Here is a 19,514-nt window from a genome sequence, read left to right as displayed (position 1 = left end):
CAGTGCAATGTAAATTGACTAATGTTTTATTAACGTAATAAACGTAAATGTTTTATTGATGCATCAATTAAAACATCCTGCCAGCAGCTTAAATCCTAAAATGTCCCAAAAATTGTTATTAAATTACTAAATTATTATTATTATTTTTGTGTGTGTATAGACCAACGTCTATAAGCAATTTAAAGGGGACCTATTATGCCACTTTTTACAAGATGTAATATAAGTCTCAGGTGTCCCCAGAATGTGTCTGTTAAGTTTCAGCTTAAAATACCCCACAGATCATTGCGTAGCATAGCATGCCCAAAATATCCCTTTTTGGATGGATTCAAAAATGCGCTGTTTTAATGTGTATCTTTAAATGCAAATGAGTAGCTGCTCCCCACCCCCTTTCCAGAAGAGAAAAAAATCACTAATCATTCACTATTCCCTATATTAGTCCACTTGAGGGAGTGAATGAAAACGAGTGAGTGAATTCGGACACTGAGTGTGCCGGAAGGGATGCCACTTTGTCATTTGCTGTTTAATAATCATTTGAAACTTGGCAATCTGGCAGCTCCAGTAGTAAGATTAAAATATTCATCTTGAACTTTGTCTTGGAAACTATGTATAAACCTTAATTATTTAATAATCATTTAAAAAAGACTATACCTGTATGATATTACGCTGTAGCCACATTGGACCAGCTGTTTGGAAAATGGATGGATGGATGATTCAGCTACAGGCGCCATCTTCTGGTGAGAAGCAGGAATTCATTCAGAGAGCGACTCTCACAGTGCATTATGGGTATTCTCTAGCCGTTGAGAGTACATTCATTATTGTGGTGCATTATGGGATTGAATGAGTGCACTCGATATCGTCCACTATGGTGTCGGACAGCAATACAAATGGCTGTTCCCTCAAAACAGTGCCCTATTTAAGGGAAGAGTTGGTGATTTCGGATAGTTTATGATTTATGGGGAATATAAAAATAGGAGTGGGTTGGATTTTTACCATTATAGGGTAGTTGTGTAAGACACTGCCAACACTTTTAAGTGCAAACACAAAGCAAAAATTAATTTTGCATAATAGGTCCCCTTTAAAGCATATTTAAACATTGAATTAGCTGTGATTTGTTAAATTATCATCCCAATTTTTTATATAATATTTGGATACTTGTGTATTTGAATTGCACTCTTTATTTTCTTCAATGACGAGTGTGTTCATGAAATGATGCTGATCTTACCAAGATCTTACCTGAAATGACCTCCATCATGTAGATTTGGTACATGTGCACTAGATATTCTGACAGTAATTTTGTGAGGGGACTGACACGAAATGAACAGAACTCTAACACAGCTTTGAGAGTACGTCTTTGTTACTTTTTCATTTCTGACATAAAAAAAAGAAAGTGACACAGGTGTTTGTTAAATGAACAATATTATTGTACAGCGTGGCCAAAGTGATTTAATATACACAATGAATATCTTGAGGAGAAACACAAAAGCCTTCGTCACTTTGACGTTTTGAACATTAAGGGACCAATTCTGACCCTGACATGCTGAGTTATAAGCAAATAAATAAATAGATATGCATCTTGTCCTTCCTAAACAGTGACTGGAGAGGCACAAATCAACATTCATGTCAACTGGGTAGATGATGAACGTGGCCAATTGTCCCATTGTCAAAAGAGTAGAAAACAAGCACCTAAATCTGTGCACCAAACAGGACGTGAAGAGTGTTTTGTGTGCTTTGGTGGTTAGTGTGGTGTATATGAAACAGACAGCTAACGTAGTTAATCTAGCGATACCAGATGTTGTTACAGTCCTCAAAAACCAGTAGACATTACGACCGAACTGCTAGCTGACAACGGCTGAATAAAGGGCACTACGAAATAAAGGACTATTTACAGAATGGGTGAATGATGAGGTAGCTACGTGAATGTTGCATATATGTTAATTACTGTATGTCCATCTCAAGTGTAGGACTAACAGATGTTAATAAAACATTGCTGTACTATTGTGTTGCATTACGACGACAAAATGGTGTGTGATTTCGCAATTGCATACAGTAGCATGAAGCGTCTGTGTTCATGAAATTGAGAGGTGCGCATGATTTCGGTCAGAATTGATCCCTAATGTGAACCCACACAGTTGCACTGCATAAAAAAATGAATCCCTGTATTATCTTCTCTTGCTATCCGTCTGGTCAGGTTGAGACTGTGGCGGCTTCACGTTTTCTGGGAAGAGTTTTCAGAAATGCAGAGACAGATTCGACCTGGGGTGCGTGTCCTGTTCTCGCTGCTTAAATAGCAAACTATGATGATTTGTTGGTGTAATTAACTTTCCCAAAACCATAGTAAAGTTGCACCTCCGTCGTTTGGTCCAACATTATCGGACTGTTGTTAATGACATCATGCATGCACTGTAAAACTTAATACACTCTATCTACTCAATAAAATTGTGGCAATAGATAATGAGCAATATTATTAATTAAATTCAACATATAAGAATTGAGTTAGAATTAGTCAAATTAATTGCTTAAAAGTCAACCTTTTAAAATGTGTAAAAATAACAAACACCATTACAAAAACCACAAACCGACATAAAAAGCAAAGAATCAAACTACCCAACTAAATGAACACTGATCACCATAGTGGTGACCAAACATTTTCAATAAACTCAACATCAACATCAAACCTCTGTTAATTATTGTGTTTCTCTTTCCTTCAGTGATTCTGCTTATTATCATCAGGTGTCTTCAGTTTTGGTAATAAGAAATAAGGAGTTCTTAATTTATCTTTGACATCTGTTATTTAGATATTTTTGTTTAAATTTGAGTTGTTTTAAATGATTGACATTTAAGGAATCAATTTGATTAATTCTAACTCAATTCTATTTGTTGAATTTAATTCATAATATTGCTTGTAATCTGTTGCCAAAATGTTATGGAGTAGATATAGTGTATTACTTTTTATAGAAGTGGTGGAGTAATAACTTCTGCTAATCGATTCAATAAGGTACAGTCACGTTTACTGCTGCTCAACGAAATTTCACAGGCGAAATCCAGTCGTTTCAATAGGAATCCGTTATAAAGTTCCCCACGCAGACTTCTCACATGTTCAAACTTGTCATGCGAATTTGCTTGGTTTGAAAGGGCTTTGTACACCTGGATCAATGGATCTTTTTTGCATGCAAAATTTCGCTAATGTGACGCACCTTTATCATAAATCAGAATATCACAGTTCATTTACACAAACAACAAAAAGCCATTCATTTTTTTTTAATCACATTAACATGCAGTATGTAATTTTGTACACTTTACTCAGCAGCTTTCTCTTATGTCATAATCCAGATTCCCTAACGCATTTACACTCAAGTGCATTCTTCAAAAACGGCACTGATTGTTGACACACTAAAATAAAATGAAATGTTGATTGGAAGATATAGAATGTACTGCATTAGCTTGTTTATTGTGTCCAAGAGCATGATTTATATGAAGTCATACTAAACTAGGGCTGGGAAAATAAATCAATGCATCGAAAAATGATTCTGGATCGATTCTGAGATTTTCCAAATGCATTCTTATCCTCTTTCGAATCGATTCAGAGCTTAGTTTTTAACAGCAGATGGCACTGCTTTCTTTAGAAACAGCCGTACACTGCTTGCTTCCAATTCCTTACACACACCACTTCAACCATCTATAAAATAATCGTTAATAAAAGCATTCTGAGGTGCAAGTACATTCTCAGACTCAGCCGAATGCACGAGCGCTCTTCTTCATGAGCATTTGAGTGTGCGGTTAAAAACTAGCCTTGAACGCCATCTGCTGTTAAAAACAAATCCCAGAATCGATTCCAGAGACATTCGCAATGTATTCGGAAAGTCTAAGAATCGATCCATGAATCGAGAAACATCAATTTATTGTCGCAGCCCTAATACTAACAAGAAACTATGCTTCGAAGGTTGTGATGCTGTTTGCAAATGTTAGTTGGAACTATGGTTTCAGGAGGCACTGAATCATTAAACTATCCCAGCTAACAAAAATATATTCTAAGAACCTTTTGATAACTTTCACATTAAAGCTGCAGTCCGCAAAACGTCTAGTTTTTAAATGTTTTATAAATGTTTTTTCTTGGTTATATGAACATTAAGGGAACATTCCATTTGATAATATTTTCAAACATTATGGGAACATTACTTTTGAATGTTCTCTGAACGTACTGAAAAACATCCAACTGAAATGTTTCAGAAAAAAAAATGTATAAATAATGTTTTGAGAAGTCCAGATAACTTTGAACCAATTTTCTATTGATGTTACTGGAAGAACTTTGAGAAAACCTTGCCAGAACGTTCCCTGTTAGCTGGGATGTTGGTAATGACGGAACTTGTGACCACGGTTGTTTTAGGAAACGCACCCCAAGACACAATCCCCCTCAGGTCCTTCGATCACAGTATCGACTCACGACAGCGCCACAGTTCACTTCAAGTAAATGACATCAGTAGCGAATGCCGACAGACAGCAAAATGTCATTGCTGCCGTTTTCAGAGCTCATGTTTGTTGGATTTTCCTAATTGATATCTCGGACTAATGGCCGTACAGCTGTCCAGTGGATCTAGGGGTAATAAGCTGTTTATAGGGATGGCGACTTTGAAGGCCATTTTAGACACGATGCTATTGTGTCAACATGAGGTCAAACACCCCTCCTGTTCAATCTGCTGTCATCTTCCAAGAGCTAAAAATAAAGCTGGTGATAAAGACCTGCACCTGCCGCACACCTTCATTCGGATGCATGGCTATAAAAGTCTGAGCAGATGATGGGCACCTCGTTTCCTCTGCCGGAGGCTTAACAAGCCCAAAATAGACATACGGGCATCTGATTGTTTGAGTCTTCTGGACTTCTGCCATGCATCGTAAATCCTTTGAAACCTCGCCCCCTCCCTTTCGAATGACCCACCATCCCTTGCTCGGCCCTCCGACTACATTTAGGCCAAAACATCAACGACAACAATAACAAGTAGTTTAAAAAAGCAGTACAGTGCAACACAAGAGGTGGGCGCTCCTCGTCCTCTCTCTCGCACACGCCACCCGCCCGTCGGCTCAATTTATTGCTGAGTTACTACAGAGTAAGATGAATGAGATCCTGGCTACGGACGTTTGGATAAACACGTCACAAATGTCGTCCTCCCGGTCGCGGATGGCCAGGATTCAGGAGGTATTTTCAAGGACGTCGGCAAGTTCGCATTTAGGGAAGAACCGGGCCGTCCAGACATCCTGCGGCTCGCCGCCATGAATATTTACAAGTCCTCAAGGTGTCCTAGTGTCGTCTGAGAGGCCGAGCCGTGACGTATGTTGGACTGAGGTTGTTCGCGACGCGTACGAGGGTCAGCTTCTCGAAAGCAGAATGAAAATGACCACCTATGTGAGACTATTCACTCTGAAATGACTTACAGATTCTTCCATCATTTATAACCACAGATCATGAACAAAAAGCATTACTGTACAAGTACATAGTATTTGTTATAATTTGTTTAAATTATTTTTTCATTTATATTTACGCTTTAAACTGAGTTATTAATTTTTTTCAGGTCTTTAAAAACGCCTCAAGCCTCGGGCAGACGAGAGACGAGCGTCCTGCAACCTGCGTGTCCGTCGGAAGACCGTCTGTCCTCCGCAGTCAGACTGTCTCTGCCACGCCCCGCTCGCCGTGGCCTCCGTGATGTCACGTGACGACCGGCCAATCAGACCTTGGCCTCCAGCATTTCCAGGAAGAGTTTGTGCATGGGCACCTTGCCCTGCATCTTGATGCTGTAGAAGTGCTGAATGGCCTTGGTGGCCGTCTGCCGGAGCAGAGGCAGCGTCATGAGCAGCTTCCCCGCCCGCCGAGGGTCTTCTGTGTGCTGACAGCTCTCGTAGTCCTGCAGGGCTTCGTGAAGGGCGTCCTGGAGCTTCTGAACGGACTCCACGTCCTCTATGTGCATGGAGTCTGTCAGGAGAGCAACAAACAACACATACTGAGCACACGTACTGACATCTCACACTAGGGTTCAAATGTTTGAGGTCGCTAAGATTTTTTTAACGTTTTTCAAAGAGTCTCTTCTGCTTAACAGGGCTGCCTTTATTTAAAACAGTGAAATATTATTCCAATGTAAAATTGCTGTTTTCTATGTGAATATATTATAAAATGTAATTTATTCCTGTGATTAAAGCTGAATTTTCATTCTTCAGTGTCACATGATCCTTCAGAAATCATTCTGATATGATGATTTGCTGCTCAAAAAAAAAAATATGATTATTATCAATGTTGAAAACAATGTTGTGGAAACTGTGATACAATAACATTAAAAAGTTTGGGGTAAGTAAGATTAAAAAAATGAAAGAAAGAAACTAGGTATGTACCGATATGAAAATTTTGTCCGAAACCGATAACCGATAATTCTTTATATCTGAAAGCCCATAACCGATATATTGGCCGATAAATCTAAATAACATTTTTTATATAATTTTTGAGACAAAACTTACAAAAACAAAAGTCTCACCATTAAAATCCCAAGCAATGTACAATTATAATGTTCTCATTATAATATTATGTAGCTTTTGTGCGCTGTATGTTGCACTTAACTGTATTTCAATTTTTGAAGTGATTTCAATCATATTTCAAGCTACTGGAGTGTCTTGGCTGAAGAAAATAATTCATTATTTATCAACTTAGTCTGCCAAAATTTCTTATCGGACCAATAACGATAATATTAAAAATATATCGTCCGATACTGATATGGTGGCCGATATATCTGATATTTTTATTGAGCAAGAAAGCTTTAAATTGATCAAAAGTGACAACTTATCATAAAGTTCTTAAATCAAGAAGCATTTTCTTGACAAGTAAAAAAAAAAATATTTTCTTGTTTTCAGGGAAAATAAGTGTTTTTCTTAAAACAAGCAAAATAATCTTATATCAAACCAAAAATAAGATATATAAGATTATTTTGCTTACCCCATTGGCAGATTATTTTGCTTGTTTTAAGGAAAAACTCACTTAATTTTGACTTATTTTTCCTAAAAACAAGAACATAATTTTTACTTGTCAAGAAAATGCTTCTTGATCTAAGATTTTTTAGATATTTGGACTGGAAACAAGACAAAAATTCTAAGTAAGAACAGCATTTTTTGCAGTGTAGAGACAATGCACGTGACGTCACCATTGGCCATTATGACTGCGGTCACGCCCACCGAGTGGCAAAAGACTGAGTGGCAGCATTGGTTTTCAGTGTGAATGCTGTGAAAAACACACAAAACACTTCCAAAACGGGAACGAGCTTTGTGATTGACTGTACAAATAGATTTGACACAAAAACTGAGGCATATATTTAAAGACTGCTGAAAGCTACCGAAAAAAGAAGCAAACGGATCACTGAAATTCACAGAAACAGCTGGAGTCAAGCAGAAAAACATGGATTTGAAGTTATCATTTTGTGCCAAATTGTTGGATTTTTAGGTAAAATCATTGTATTGTTATATATTGTATTGACAACTAATCAATTAAATATTTACCATCTTATATTCTGCATAACTGAGTGTTTTTAAATAAACACTGACAAAAACTATACAAGTTTTAGGGCTGGACAATATGACGATATAACATTGATATAAGTGATCACTCGGATTTAAACCTACCTATATTGTAATTATATAAAATATTCACAGGCAGATTTTCTTTATGTATTTCCCCGGCGTCAAATCAGGCACATATAAATGTCAGGAAACACGACTCCTGGCTGCATGTCAATATCCATGGATTAGGTTTATTTGACAAGTTGTAAGAAACACTTTTGAGTCCAACCTTTAGTGTAATCGTTAGTTTTACTCGCGTTTTCGCATTTTCCCCTATTAAATCCAGTCATGCAGCAGGTTCTGTTGCCACTCCGGCGGGAAAGTGACGTCGATGCATACCCTCTATAAAGACATTTATACTGTTACAAAAGATTCTATTTCAAATAAACGCTGTTCTTTAGAACTTTCTGTTCATCAAAGAATCCTGACAAATAAAATGCATCACGGTTTCCACAAAAATATGTCTTGCCATCACAGGAATAAATTACATTTTAAAATATATTCACAAAGAAAACAGTTATTTGTGAGCAGAAGAAACTTTTTTCAAAATCATAAATGACCCCTTACTTTTGAACAGTAGTCTATATAAGTATTAAAAAGTATTTATTTGACAATGCTTTATATTATAAATATGATCCATAATACTGTTTCCATGTATCCTGATATTATCATGTCAATAAAGCAGTAACAGTGTGTGTGAGAGAGAGTGTGTGTGTGTGCGCGCGTGTGTGCGGTGGAGCTTAAAAAAACACGTCTGAAGAAACAATTTCCTTGCAATCCATCAGAAAGAGTCTGTCGATACGATTGATAAACTGCTAATTACAAAATCAATGGCTATGAATTTTCACAGCTGTCAGACAGCGGCAGTCCCGCGAGAGCCATCGGACAGAGCGCGTCTCTCTCTCTCTCCGCACCGGGCCTGTCATCCCGCCGCACGGCAAAGGCCACCATCAGCATTTTCATTTTTCAGGCAGACAAAGAGAGACAGCGGCCGAGACGGCGGAATAAAGCGAGGCGAGCGCAGGCTGCATTGATCAGGCGGGGACGGGGCCTGCCTTCTGAAAAGCCAGCTGTCGATACGGCCGCTGTGTCTTCTCCTCTGAACAGGCCTTCGCTCGGTGATACTCATTCCATTCGACTTAACACATTTTATTGACAGCCCTGGTGTTCCTAATGAAATGCTAAATTTATCTCTGGCGGCGGCCGGGCCCCGTGGCTACTGTTATGGAGATACGGCGACACAGAAGGCGTTCAATTAAAAGCTCAACGCTCTTGTCTTTCCGTGCGCCCTTCATCTGTATCTCAGACGGAACGTGATGAGCGTGTGTTTGATTGTACTGTACTGACAAATAAAGAATACAGACAGACAGTGTGTGTACTGTACGTGTCGAGCGGGTCAGTCTTTGTTGAGTTGTTAGGATCAGGATTTGAATTGATGCAGTGGTGGAATAACAATCAAATTATTCTCAAAACATTACATGCAGCTGTTTTGGTTTGTATATACTGTAAATGAAAATACGGTAAAGCGCTATAATATAAAGGCTAAATCTTTCCCGTAGCTCAGTGGTTAGAGCATGGTACTAGCAATGCCAAGGTCATGGGTTCGATCCCAGGGGATTGTACATACCCGGATACAAAATGTATAGTATAATGCAATGTAAGTCGCTTTGTCTGCCAAATGCATACATGTAAATGTAAATCAGATATGATATAGGGAACTTAATTTAATAGTAATGTTAATGTTTATCACAATTTTCTGATTAGAAATTTAGAATAATTGATTTTCTGTGCAATTTATGCCTAACATTGAAATATGTATATATGAGAGGGACACAGGAAAATGATGATAAAACATTATGAAAATTAAATGAAGATTTTTTTTCCAGACAAATTTAACTCAAAATGTGACAAATGTGGTTGGGTTAATGTGTTAAAGAAAAAAAAATGTATATGCAATTATTTGTTAGATTTTTTCATAAGCTTAATTAAACTAAACACGATCTTTTTGGAACAATTTAAGTCCATGGTTTAAATTTAATTTAATTTAGATGGATGGATGAATGGATGGATAATTAATGTTAAATCTACATACAAAATGTCTTTTCTGCTCACCAAGACGAAAATTTTGTTTTCTATGTGAATATATTGTAAAGTGTAATTTATTCCTGTGATCAAAGCTGAATTTTCAGCATCATTACTCCAGTCTTCAGTGTCACATGATCCTTCAGAAATCATTCTGATATGATGATTTGCTGTTCTAGAAACATTTATGATTATTATCAATGTTGAAAATTTTATTTTTCAGGATTATTAGATGAATAGAAAGCTCAAAAGAACAGCATAGAAATTGTTTGTAACAATATAAATGAATTAAAAGTATTTGTTTCTTAAAACTAAACTCTTACTGACCCCAATCTTTTGAACGGTGTTGTATGTATAAATATATTCTCATCGCACCTGAGTTGGCGAGTGCGATGGCCTTCAGTGTGACGAACTCCTCTTTCTCCACCTTCAGTTTCTTGTACTTGCGCACAAGCTGCAGGATGGACACGTAGAGGTCCAGCAGGCCCGTGAGCCGCGAGTGCTCCTCGTCCATCACGTAGTCCTCCGCGTACACCAGCTCATCCTCGTAGGGCAGCGAGCGGAACACGATGCTGAGGATCAGGATCTCCATCCATGCGCTCTGCAGTAGACTCATCTGGTCACCAAGAGAAAGGCTGGAGAAACCTGAGCAAGAGACGAGACATTCTTCATTCATTACAAAATACTGTACAATATGAATGAAGGGAATGTGATTGAGAACCTTAGTCAGGTTAGACGCCATACTGAATTTCCTGATACCCCCATGTCATCCTTTCCAACATGATTACGTAATGCGTGGTGCATCACATACTTAAGGTTAATAAGTATATACACTTTTATTTTTTTATTTTTTTTTAGAAAATGAGTGATGGTTTCTCTAGATAAGACTCTTATTCCTCGTCTGGGATCATGTAGAGCTCTTTGAAGCTGCACTGAAACTGACATTTGGACCTTCAACCCGTTGAACCCCAGTGAAGTCCACTATATGGAGAAAAATCCTGAAATGATTTCCTCAAACACCTTAATTTATTTTCCACTGAAGAAAGAAAGACACGAACATCTTGTATGACATGGGGGTGAGTAAATTATCAGGAAATTTAAATTCTGAAGTGAACTAATCCTTTAACATGGATGAAAATGAGGCTGTGAGGGACAGAAGGACAGTCTTTACAATGGCAAGCACTGTATAAAGGTCCTAAATCATGTAATTTTCACAACACACAACTTTTAAAATAGTTTCATGGTGTTTTTGTCAACTTGACTAAGGTCTATGGGCAGCCTGGGGCTAGTTGTCACATCTCTTTGAGGTTTTTTTCAGTCACAAAGTTGTTTTCTGACAGTGGTTTTATGTCTTAAATTGTATATTTATTGTGAAGCTTGTCCTTTAAATTAAAATTCATTATCATCATATTTTCTGTAACATTTGATACACAATACAACCGCAGTGATGTCTATTAAAAATCATGTTTCAAAATTTGTTTTCAGTTCAAATTCTGCTGAAAGGTCTACAACAGACTGTTTTCATAGGAAATATTGTTGTGGCAACTTGCCGCATATATTGTGACAACATGCCCCTCAGTGTGTGTATGTGTATGTGTATCCCGGACGAGCCCCCAGATCTGTTCAATATTTATCACAACACCTGATTTGATCATCGATATATTCTTTTAGGTTTTTAACTACCACCTCCTTCCTGGAATCCCACATAAAAGAAAATAAATAATTATCAATTAATGTATATAAAACAATAGTATGGTATGAAGTAATTAGATTAATGTGAGTATTTTCTTATTTTCTACAATTGGCGGACACTGAAGAGCATGAAAAACCGCACAACAAATACAAAAAACATTTAATTTCCCCTTTAAGGGTACTGTTTAATACAGAAATAGCAGAGTAACACTCATAAATATCGTGTAAGGCTCATTGTATGTGCTCTTTATTCATGTTTCCTCTGCTCTGACAGCTGTCAATAAACTCTTTAGTGATGTTCGGCAGCACATTTGCACAACATATGAGTCGCGCTCCCAGCGTCTGATGATTAAAATGATTGCTTTACAAGTCGACTAAAGCGGCGCTATCTGCCGCGCTCACGATTAAAGAGCTGATAGATTACAGTATTGATCGCCTCACCCCGCCATAGCTGACCCCAAACCTTCATATGAATGGTCTTATTGAGGCAGAGATGAGCGGGCGATGTCTATCTGCTGCCAGGTGACACTTTGCAGTGTTTGCGGGCCGACAGACAGAAAGAGCCAGAGGAAAATAAGAAAGCGGGAAAAAGGGGAAGCTGAGTGTTTAATTTCCTTTATCAGGTGGGCAAACAGCTGGAGGATACATTAATTAACAGATTGCGATCAGGACTGCGGGGCCCCTGACAATGTGAAGAGGGATCAATAAGGGCCTCGGAATGGAGGTGGCGGGATGAACGGGGACAGCCGGAGAACAGGTCAGCACAGAAACGCTCCGTACTTTCGGCAAACGTGTGCAGGTGCTGCTGGCCTCATTTCTAAGCATAAACACAAAAGGCTGGGTTCATGGATCAGAGATTCGTATGCAAAGTGCATTGATTCCCAGCTAACAGTGAATGAATGTTCTGGCAAGGTTATGAACAAGCATTCTTCCAGTGGCGTTACCAGAACGCTTGTTCAAAGTTATCTGGACTTTAACCCTCTGGAGTCTGAGGCTGATTTGGGGCCTGGAGAACTTTTGACATGCCCTGACATTTGTGCTTTTTTCAGTTGTTCATAAACATATTAATGGAAAAAGTGTCATTACACTGTATTCAGCACAAACTAGGCTACAATAATATGTGAGGAACATGTATGTACATGTTTGTGTTTTTGAAGGAATAACATTTATGCGTGGTTGTTGAAAAAACAAAAAACTTAAGTCACTGAAATAAGGCCAAAAAAAGTATAATAAATCTGTGTTCATAAGACTTTAGGGTATTGGAGGTTGTAGACTAGAGTTTTTGCTTCAAAATTATGTAAAAATTATGCTGCCTACTCCTTCATATTTAACAATATATTGATTTAGTTTTTGTAAGACACTTTTTGCCAAGAAACACAGTATGCAAGGAGGCGTGAATCACCACTGAAAATGGGCCATTCTCACCTGAGAAGACAAAAGAATTGGATAGTAATGAGCTGAAATGACTTGCATATTAATGAGGCATTTCAGTCAGGTAGGCTGTGAAAAAAACCTTCTGTGATGTCTCAAGCTCATTATGATATATGAAACATACAGAAAAATATTATTACAATATAAAGTAATGGTTTTATATTATACTTTAAAATATAATGTATTTCTGTGATGCAAAGAGTCTGAATATAGGCTTTTAGTTTAAAAGCATGCACATTTGGAGAAATATTGGATTCTCATATGCTTATGTCAATTTTCTATACAGAGGAGTTATTTTTATTTAATATTCACTGTCATTACTATGAGCGCTGGTGTTTTCAATTCATCCTTGAAGTCGGAGGGCGCTCTGTGCATTTTAGTCCACAAATTCATCTAAAAGAAGAAGAGGCTATTCCATGAATGGAGTTTCCAATACATACAGCAGCAGGAGGGCGCTAAAGAAACAAAAACTCATCTAAACTTCATCTGTAGAAGACAAGTAAACAGGAAGTAACTGCATGTCTTCTAGAGATCGCTAACCATGACTTTTACATCCAGATAAACACTTTTCAAGACAATAAATACACGATTGAGATAATAAATGCATGTATTGACTGAATTTGCGTCTGAATAGCGCTGGCTCCGTGGGCGTGGCCGCATTAGCAGATAATGAGCTGAATCACGGATTTCTGACATGGCTCTCTTTTCATACAGATTACATAAACAAAGAAGGTTTGTTTTCGATTTGACTTACATGATTTAAAACCTGACATCTTAACGTTTTTTTAGACATGAGTGTAATTTTTTTGTCATTAGTATTCACTAAGTTACAGTTCATTTTCTGAGAACTATCAGATTGGAGTTCGTTCAGAGGGAGAGGAGAAATCACGCATCATGTTAGTTTTCTTTATTTTACAAAAAGCACAAAATTCTGTTTTTACTCTGAGTGTACACAAATGAAAGAAGATATTCCACAGATTAAAATGGTGTATAACTCTTAATTGTATGTGCAACATTGACGGAGTATTTTGAGTCTCTTTCACACTGATAAGAAAAAAACCACGGTGGTATCGCCGGCGATACCGTCAGACCTCAGAGTGTTAATAATGTTGTCAAAACGTTAGCACAAAACATTATTTATACATCGTTCATGGAATGTTTTTTTCTGAAACATTTTAGTTGGATGTTCGTCTAATGTTTTTTAAATGTTTCTACTTGTTTCTTGTTTCAGAACATTCAAAAGTCACGTTTCCATAATGCCTGAAGAATGATCAAATGGAATGTTGATTCAATTCAGTTTAGTAAGTGTCAATGTTGCAAAGTTAGTGTCATCCCAGCTAACAAAAATACATTCTAAGACCATTTGGCTAACATTCCCATTAAGTTGTGAAAATGTTATTTCTGAATGTTCAGTTTTTAAAAACATTTTTTCTTGGTTATGCAAATGTTGAGGGAACATTCAATTTCCTAATTTTTCAAACATTACGGGAACGTTACTTTTCAATGTTGTCTGAACGTTCTGAAACAAGTAGCAACATTTAAAAAACATTTGATTGTAATGTTTCAGGTTAAAATGTTCCATAAACATTATTAAAAGACCAGATGACTGAATGAATGTTATAATAACGTTACTGAAAGAACATTTGAGAAACATTTCCTGTTAGCTGGGATTATTCAGATCAATCCAATTCAAATTTTGTTCTCATTCGATAGTGTCAGTGCAGTTAAATCGATTATATTATTGATTATTAACGGCCTTTTAAAGCCTGAATGTAAAGCAATTGATTGAATATTGATGTCTTTTATCATTTAACTGCTGTTGAGGTTTTATAAAGTTTTGCGTTGTGGACAAGAACAGCCCTTACCGTGGTAAAATCACTGTAACACTTGGCCTCATGGCTTATCTCAAAGGAGAGAGATCAAGTCTTTACATTTTGACAAAAGATTATGACAATCATCTTTTAAGTGTAAAAAGACAAGGAACAAGCATTAGGTGAGAAATTAGGAAACAATTATCTGTGACTGTAGGAGTTTAAGTCAAAGTCTTGGTAATGTTTGTTAACGCCACAATAGTTTTTAACCTCTGTCTCAGAATGCTGACTTTAACTTCAAATAAGCTGCTCATGTAGAAATGTTTCTGAAATCTTGGTTTTTACTCTCGCCATTGTGATCTATCTTAAGCTCTAGTAAAAAATGTAATCAGTTTTTAGCTTGTTTTTATGCAGCCCTATAAAGTTCATTGCTGGAAACATCTTCTGTAACAAAGACAAGCTCGGCCGTCTCCCCGTGAAATATTTCACGCTCACTAAATCAAAGGCCTCAATTCTGTAAAAAGGCAAAAGCAGAAACCTTCGCAAAAAGGCTTTTTATGAGTCCGGCAGCCTTTTACAAACAAAATAACCATAAAAAATGACAAGTTTTAATCTGCCTGTATTCACAAGCTTATATCTGAAAATTTATTTCCGTGAGTTTATGGCTTCGGTCTCCTCCTCCTCCTCACGCTGATGGTTTGTTGGTGGAGTTTGTGTGAGTTTCACTGTCAATCAACAGCGTCTCTAGAAAGCAAACTCTTCAGCCCATGTCACATGATGCTGAAAATAATGATATATTATTCTTAATAAGTTTGCATAATGCAAATATCATGTTGTGTCAAACTATATTTGATGGATCGCATCTGAGAACATAAACACAGTAGAGCACTTTATTCTCAAGTCATATGATGAACTCATCATTAAAAAAGCATTTCATTTAATGCCCACATCCACAAGTGTGTAGATATGCTTTTGAAATCAAAGACATAAACTTGAATTACACAGATCTGCATCCGTGGATGATATATGCATTATTAAACATCAGTCCCACAGCGTCATTTCATCAGTGAGTACTGTTATATCAGGAGTGATTTCAGAAATCATGTGCTTCCTCTTTTGATCTTGAGCAGATGTCTGACTTCAGGTATTTCGTCTTTAGTTTATTTCTGTAAGACACTAAATATTTAAACTAACAAATTTCACCATAGTTGATTAATAACAGTACATTTAGACAATTGTTCTGTATTTAAAGTTTTCTGAAATGTTGTTTAAAAATGCAAATGATGCATCTGATTAAAAGCACACTAATTTGCATAAGTCTTCAGAACAGAAAGGTACAAAATTCTTGTTTGATTTTGTTTATTTATGGAAGCTTGTTTCCACTGAATAAAAAATGAAAAAGGGTAATTGCAACTTTTTATCTTGCAATTATGACTTTTTTTCTAAGAATTGTGTGATATAAACTTGATATAATGTCAGAATTGTGAGATATTAAGTTGCAATTGTCTGTTATAAAGTCAGAATTGTGAGATATAAACTGTAGAATATAGATGGTAATACAACTGTAAAGTTTGGTGCATGTAAAGTGGAAAGCAGCCTTTAAAGATATGTATTGTAATTGGCTTAATAAATTCATAATGTTTTAATAAAAAAAACATAAGAAAGGTTTGTGTGAGGTCCAGAGTCTAGAAATGACTCTTAACTCACTATAAAAGCAACAGAAGTCAATGGACTGATAAAAACGAATGTGTGTTAGTGTGATTCCTCTACATTTTGCATGACATCACCAGCAGGGACCCAATCAATACATGTCTGCTCATAAATTACACTGCTCCATAAATAATTTCACACGTGCCTTGAGCTCATGCGTCTGTCTTGACTCATCTCATGACAAAACACACTTTCAAATAAAACCGTGCAGCAGATTCCACCTCGCAGTCCAACCCCAAAACTACTTTCATATCTTACTCTGAAGATAAGATGTTTGCCTTCATAATATTTCTTTAAAAAAAAAAATTAAAACTCGCTCACCTGTGATATATTTTTTGACTTGTTATACATGATGGATGGAAATACCTTCAATTACCAAGTCATTGAGAAAACCTGCATGTTTGCAAAATAATATTATGTTGCTTCTTGCTGGTTTCATGACAATTTCAAAGTGAAATGTTCTGTGGGTGACACTAAAAACGTGTTCAGAAACAGATGAACATCAATCTGGCAATGTTTTATTGTACTTATCGCACCAGTTCTGAAATGAAATATCCGGTGAGTGACGCATTTTAAAATAATGCAGCAGATGTTGACAAAAACAAACATGAGATAAAAACACATTTGCAACCATGCAATTTTAGTTTTTCAGCTCTTTTATCATGACTTGCATCACAAGTGCAGTGCTGTACCAGGTGAGCGAGCAAGTTTACTATGTCAGATAAGCCAAACATTTTTTTTTACAAACTATGCACTATAATAAGTGTTTTGAGGTGATAATATAGCATTTGAAAGGAATTGTGCAAAAAAGGTCTTTATTAATTGATAATCTGCACCTGTAATCATAGTTTGTGTGAAAAGAAAAAAGTTGTTTTACTGCCACTAGAGTTGCAGTGAATTGTACACATAGCTACATTTTTGGAGCAAAAATGTAGCTAGAGGTATGTTTCACCAAACAAGCCTATGTTGTCATCTGTGTAAGTAAAATGGGTTCTGAGTGCCATTTCATGTTGACTTTAAATGAAGATCTATTGACACTTTACTAACGTTAAGCGCCAGTGCAGGGCTAGAGATCATTTAGTCAGTGAAGTGTGAACGATATGACATTTGGTTCTGTTAAATACAGTAATACCCTTGTCTTAATCTGCGTCCCTTGACCTTCTGACCGGCCCGCACCACTGCGTACTCGTCCCCAGAGACACCGCTGGGCCTGACATGAGCCGTTCAACTTGATGACAGGCCAGAAACGAGGTTTAATCAGTCACGTAATTACACATCATTTATTTCCGCTGCTAAACTGATTCTGTGGTTAATGAGTAGCCGTGTAGTATTGACGGACCAAAACAGCTTCCTCAAGGGATTGACTCCATGTGTCTTCTGTGTGTCTTTAGCTGTGGATAACAACTGTAACGGACAAATTAACAGAACGGAGTTATGAAAAAGTGAACATTACATTTCGGAAGTGCATTTTTTAAGAACACTACGCAGCAGGATATCTATGAGTTAGTTTTCAATGTTAACTTAAGAACCCGAAATAGTGTTGTCAAAAGTACCGACTTCGGTACCTATCGGTACTGAAATTTTAAAAACGTGACGCTTTGAGCTCTGTTGAGCGGATTCATAAACATCTCTGATTGGCCATTGTGTTGACACGCTCATCGGATATGCCTGTGATTGGCTACAATGATCAACGCGTGGGAGCATTTGAAAGCACACGGAAGTGTTTGAATTTGAAAGCGTTTTGAAAGTGGGAGCGCGAGCGATTGAAAGCAGGCGTCTAACAGTGGACCGATCCGCGATAGACGCCTGCTTTCAAACGCTCCCGTGTGTATCTGTGTAAGCGCTTAGTGAAGAGATTAATTGATGACTATTTACAACGTTTTTACAGCGTTGATCATTGAAGCCTATCACAGACATATCCGATGAGCCGTGAAAACAACAGCCAATCAGAGATGTTTACGAATCCACTCAACAGCATTCAAAGCGTCACGTTTTTAAAATTTCAGTACCGACTAGGTACCGAAGTCGGTACTTTTGACAACACTAACCCGAAATAGTCACAGCAAAGTTCTTTCTCATTCTTTACTTAGACGTTTGAAATACCCTAGTGCATCTACCAACCCAGGAAACGTGTAACCCAGTAACTTTCTTTTGGTAAGCCTTTCTTTGCAAGCATGTGAAAGAACGAGCTGTTCAGATTTCACTCCTCTAGTGACGTAGGAAGGGGATCTTATTATAATATTACCGCCCCTTAATCTGCACGTTTCAAAAGTTGGATCAAAGCATGTTAACTGTTCTGTCGTTGCTGCACAGAAGAGCACTGAACACTATTTAGAGTCTCGCTAGCTTGGAGAGCCTGAAGTTGACCCTGGCAAGATCGATTGATAAAAAAAGGAGCGTTTCTGTCCGAGCGACTTTGGAAAAAATATTAGACCATTCACAGCATTTGATAGCAATCATAAACATTAGCCTGGTGTGTATGGCTGTTTGGGAAACAGGTATGCTATGTACGCCATACAGGTTTTGATCAAAAGATGAACATGACGACACATGCTAGTGGATGAGTTGAATCAACTCCACAGCAACTACATCAATTTATCCACTAACCATTCAGAAACGTCTAAAAGTTGTAACTTCTTCCTGAGTCTCTCCATCAGTGTCGACTCCGGTTTGAACAATGTAAGGCTGAACACTTTCCTCATTTTGGCTGCGTGAGATTCTCCAGCTTTGTTGTTGTTGAGCTGTTAAAGCTCCGCCCTCTTCTGGAAAGCGGAGCTCATTTGCATTTAAAGGGACACACACAAAAACGGCGTGTTTTTGCTCACACCCAAATAGGGGCAAATTTGACAAGCTATAATAAATGATCTGTGGGGGATTTTGAGCTGAAACTTCACAGACACATTCTGGGGACACCAGAGACTTAAAGGGATAGTTCACCCAAAAATGAAAATTTGATGTTTATCAGCTTACCCCCAGTGCATCCAAGATGTAGGTGACATTTTTTCTTCAGTCGATCACAAATGATGATTTTTAACTGCAACCGCTGCCGTCTGTCATTCAAATAATGCCGGTTGATGGGAACTTCATCTATAAGAGTGAATAAACCTTGCTTAGACAAATCCAAATGAAACCCTGCGGCTCGTGAAGGCACATTAATGTCCTAAGACACGAAACGATCGGTTTGTGTGAGAAACCGAAAAG

At 37.4% G+C, this 19,514-nt stretch overlaps 1 protein-coding gene across 5 annotated transcripts in view; it reads right to left on the bottom strand.

Annotated features, from left to right (window-relative positions):
* Positions 1–2,951: 2,951 nt before the first annotated feature.
* esrrb (estrogen-related receptor beta) overlaps positions 2,952–19,514 on the bottom strand; it is an 83,535-nt gene continuing 66,972 nt past the window's right edge. For 4 of the 5 annotated variants that reach the window (XM_067367965.1, XM_067367963.1, XM_067367964.1 and 1 more), the window contains exons 6-7: positions 10,045–10,314; positions 2,952–5,962 (exon numbers count right to left, since the gene is read on the bottom strand). In XM_067367965.1, the coding sequence (XP_067224066.1) occupies positions 5,718–5,962; positions 10,045–10,314 (515 nt within the window). In that variant the 3' untranslated portion in view covers positions 2,952–5,717. Of the gene's footprint in view, positions 5,963–6,140; positions 6,247–10,044; positions 10,315–19,514 lie in introns of those variants that run through there. The other variant, XM_067367967.1, reaches the window with a different exon arrangement.

This window comes from Chanodichthys erythropterus, chromosome 18 (assembly GCF_024489055.1).
Source record: "Chanodichthys erythropterus isolate Z2021 chromosome 18, ASM2448905v1, whole genome shotgun sequence".
NCBI lineage: Eukaryota > Metazoa > Chordata > Actinopteri > Cypriniformes > Xenocyprididae > Chanodichthys > Chanodichthys erythropterus.
The sequence above is the reverse complement of the archived record's forward strand: the minus strand, read 5'-3'. Positions and strand labels throughout refer to the sequence as shown.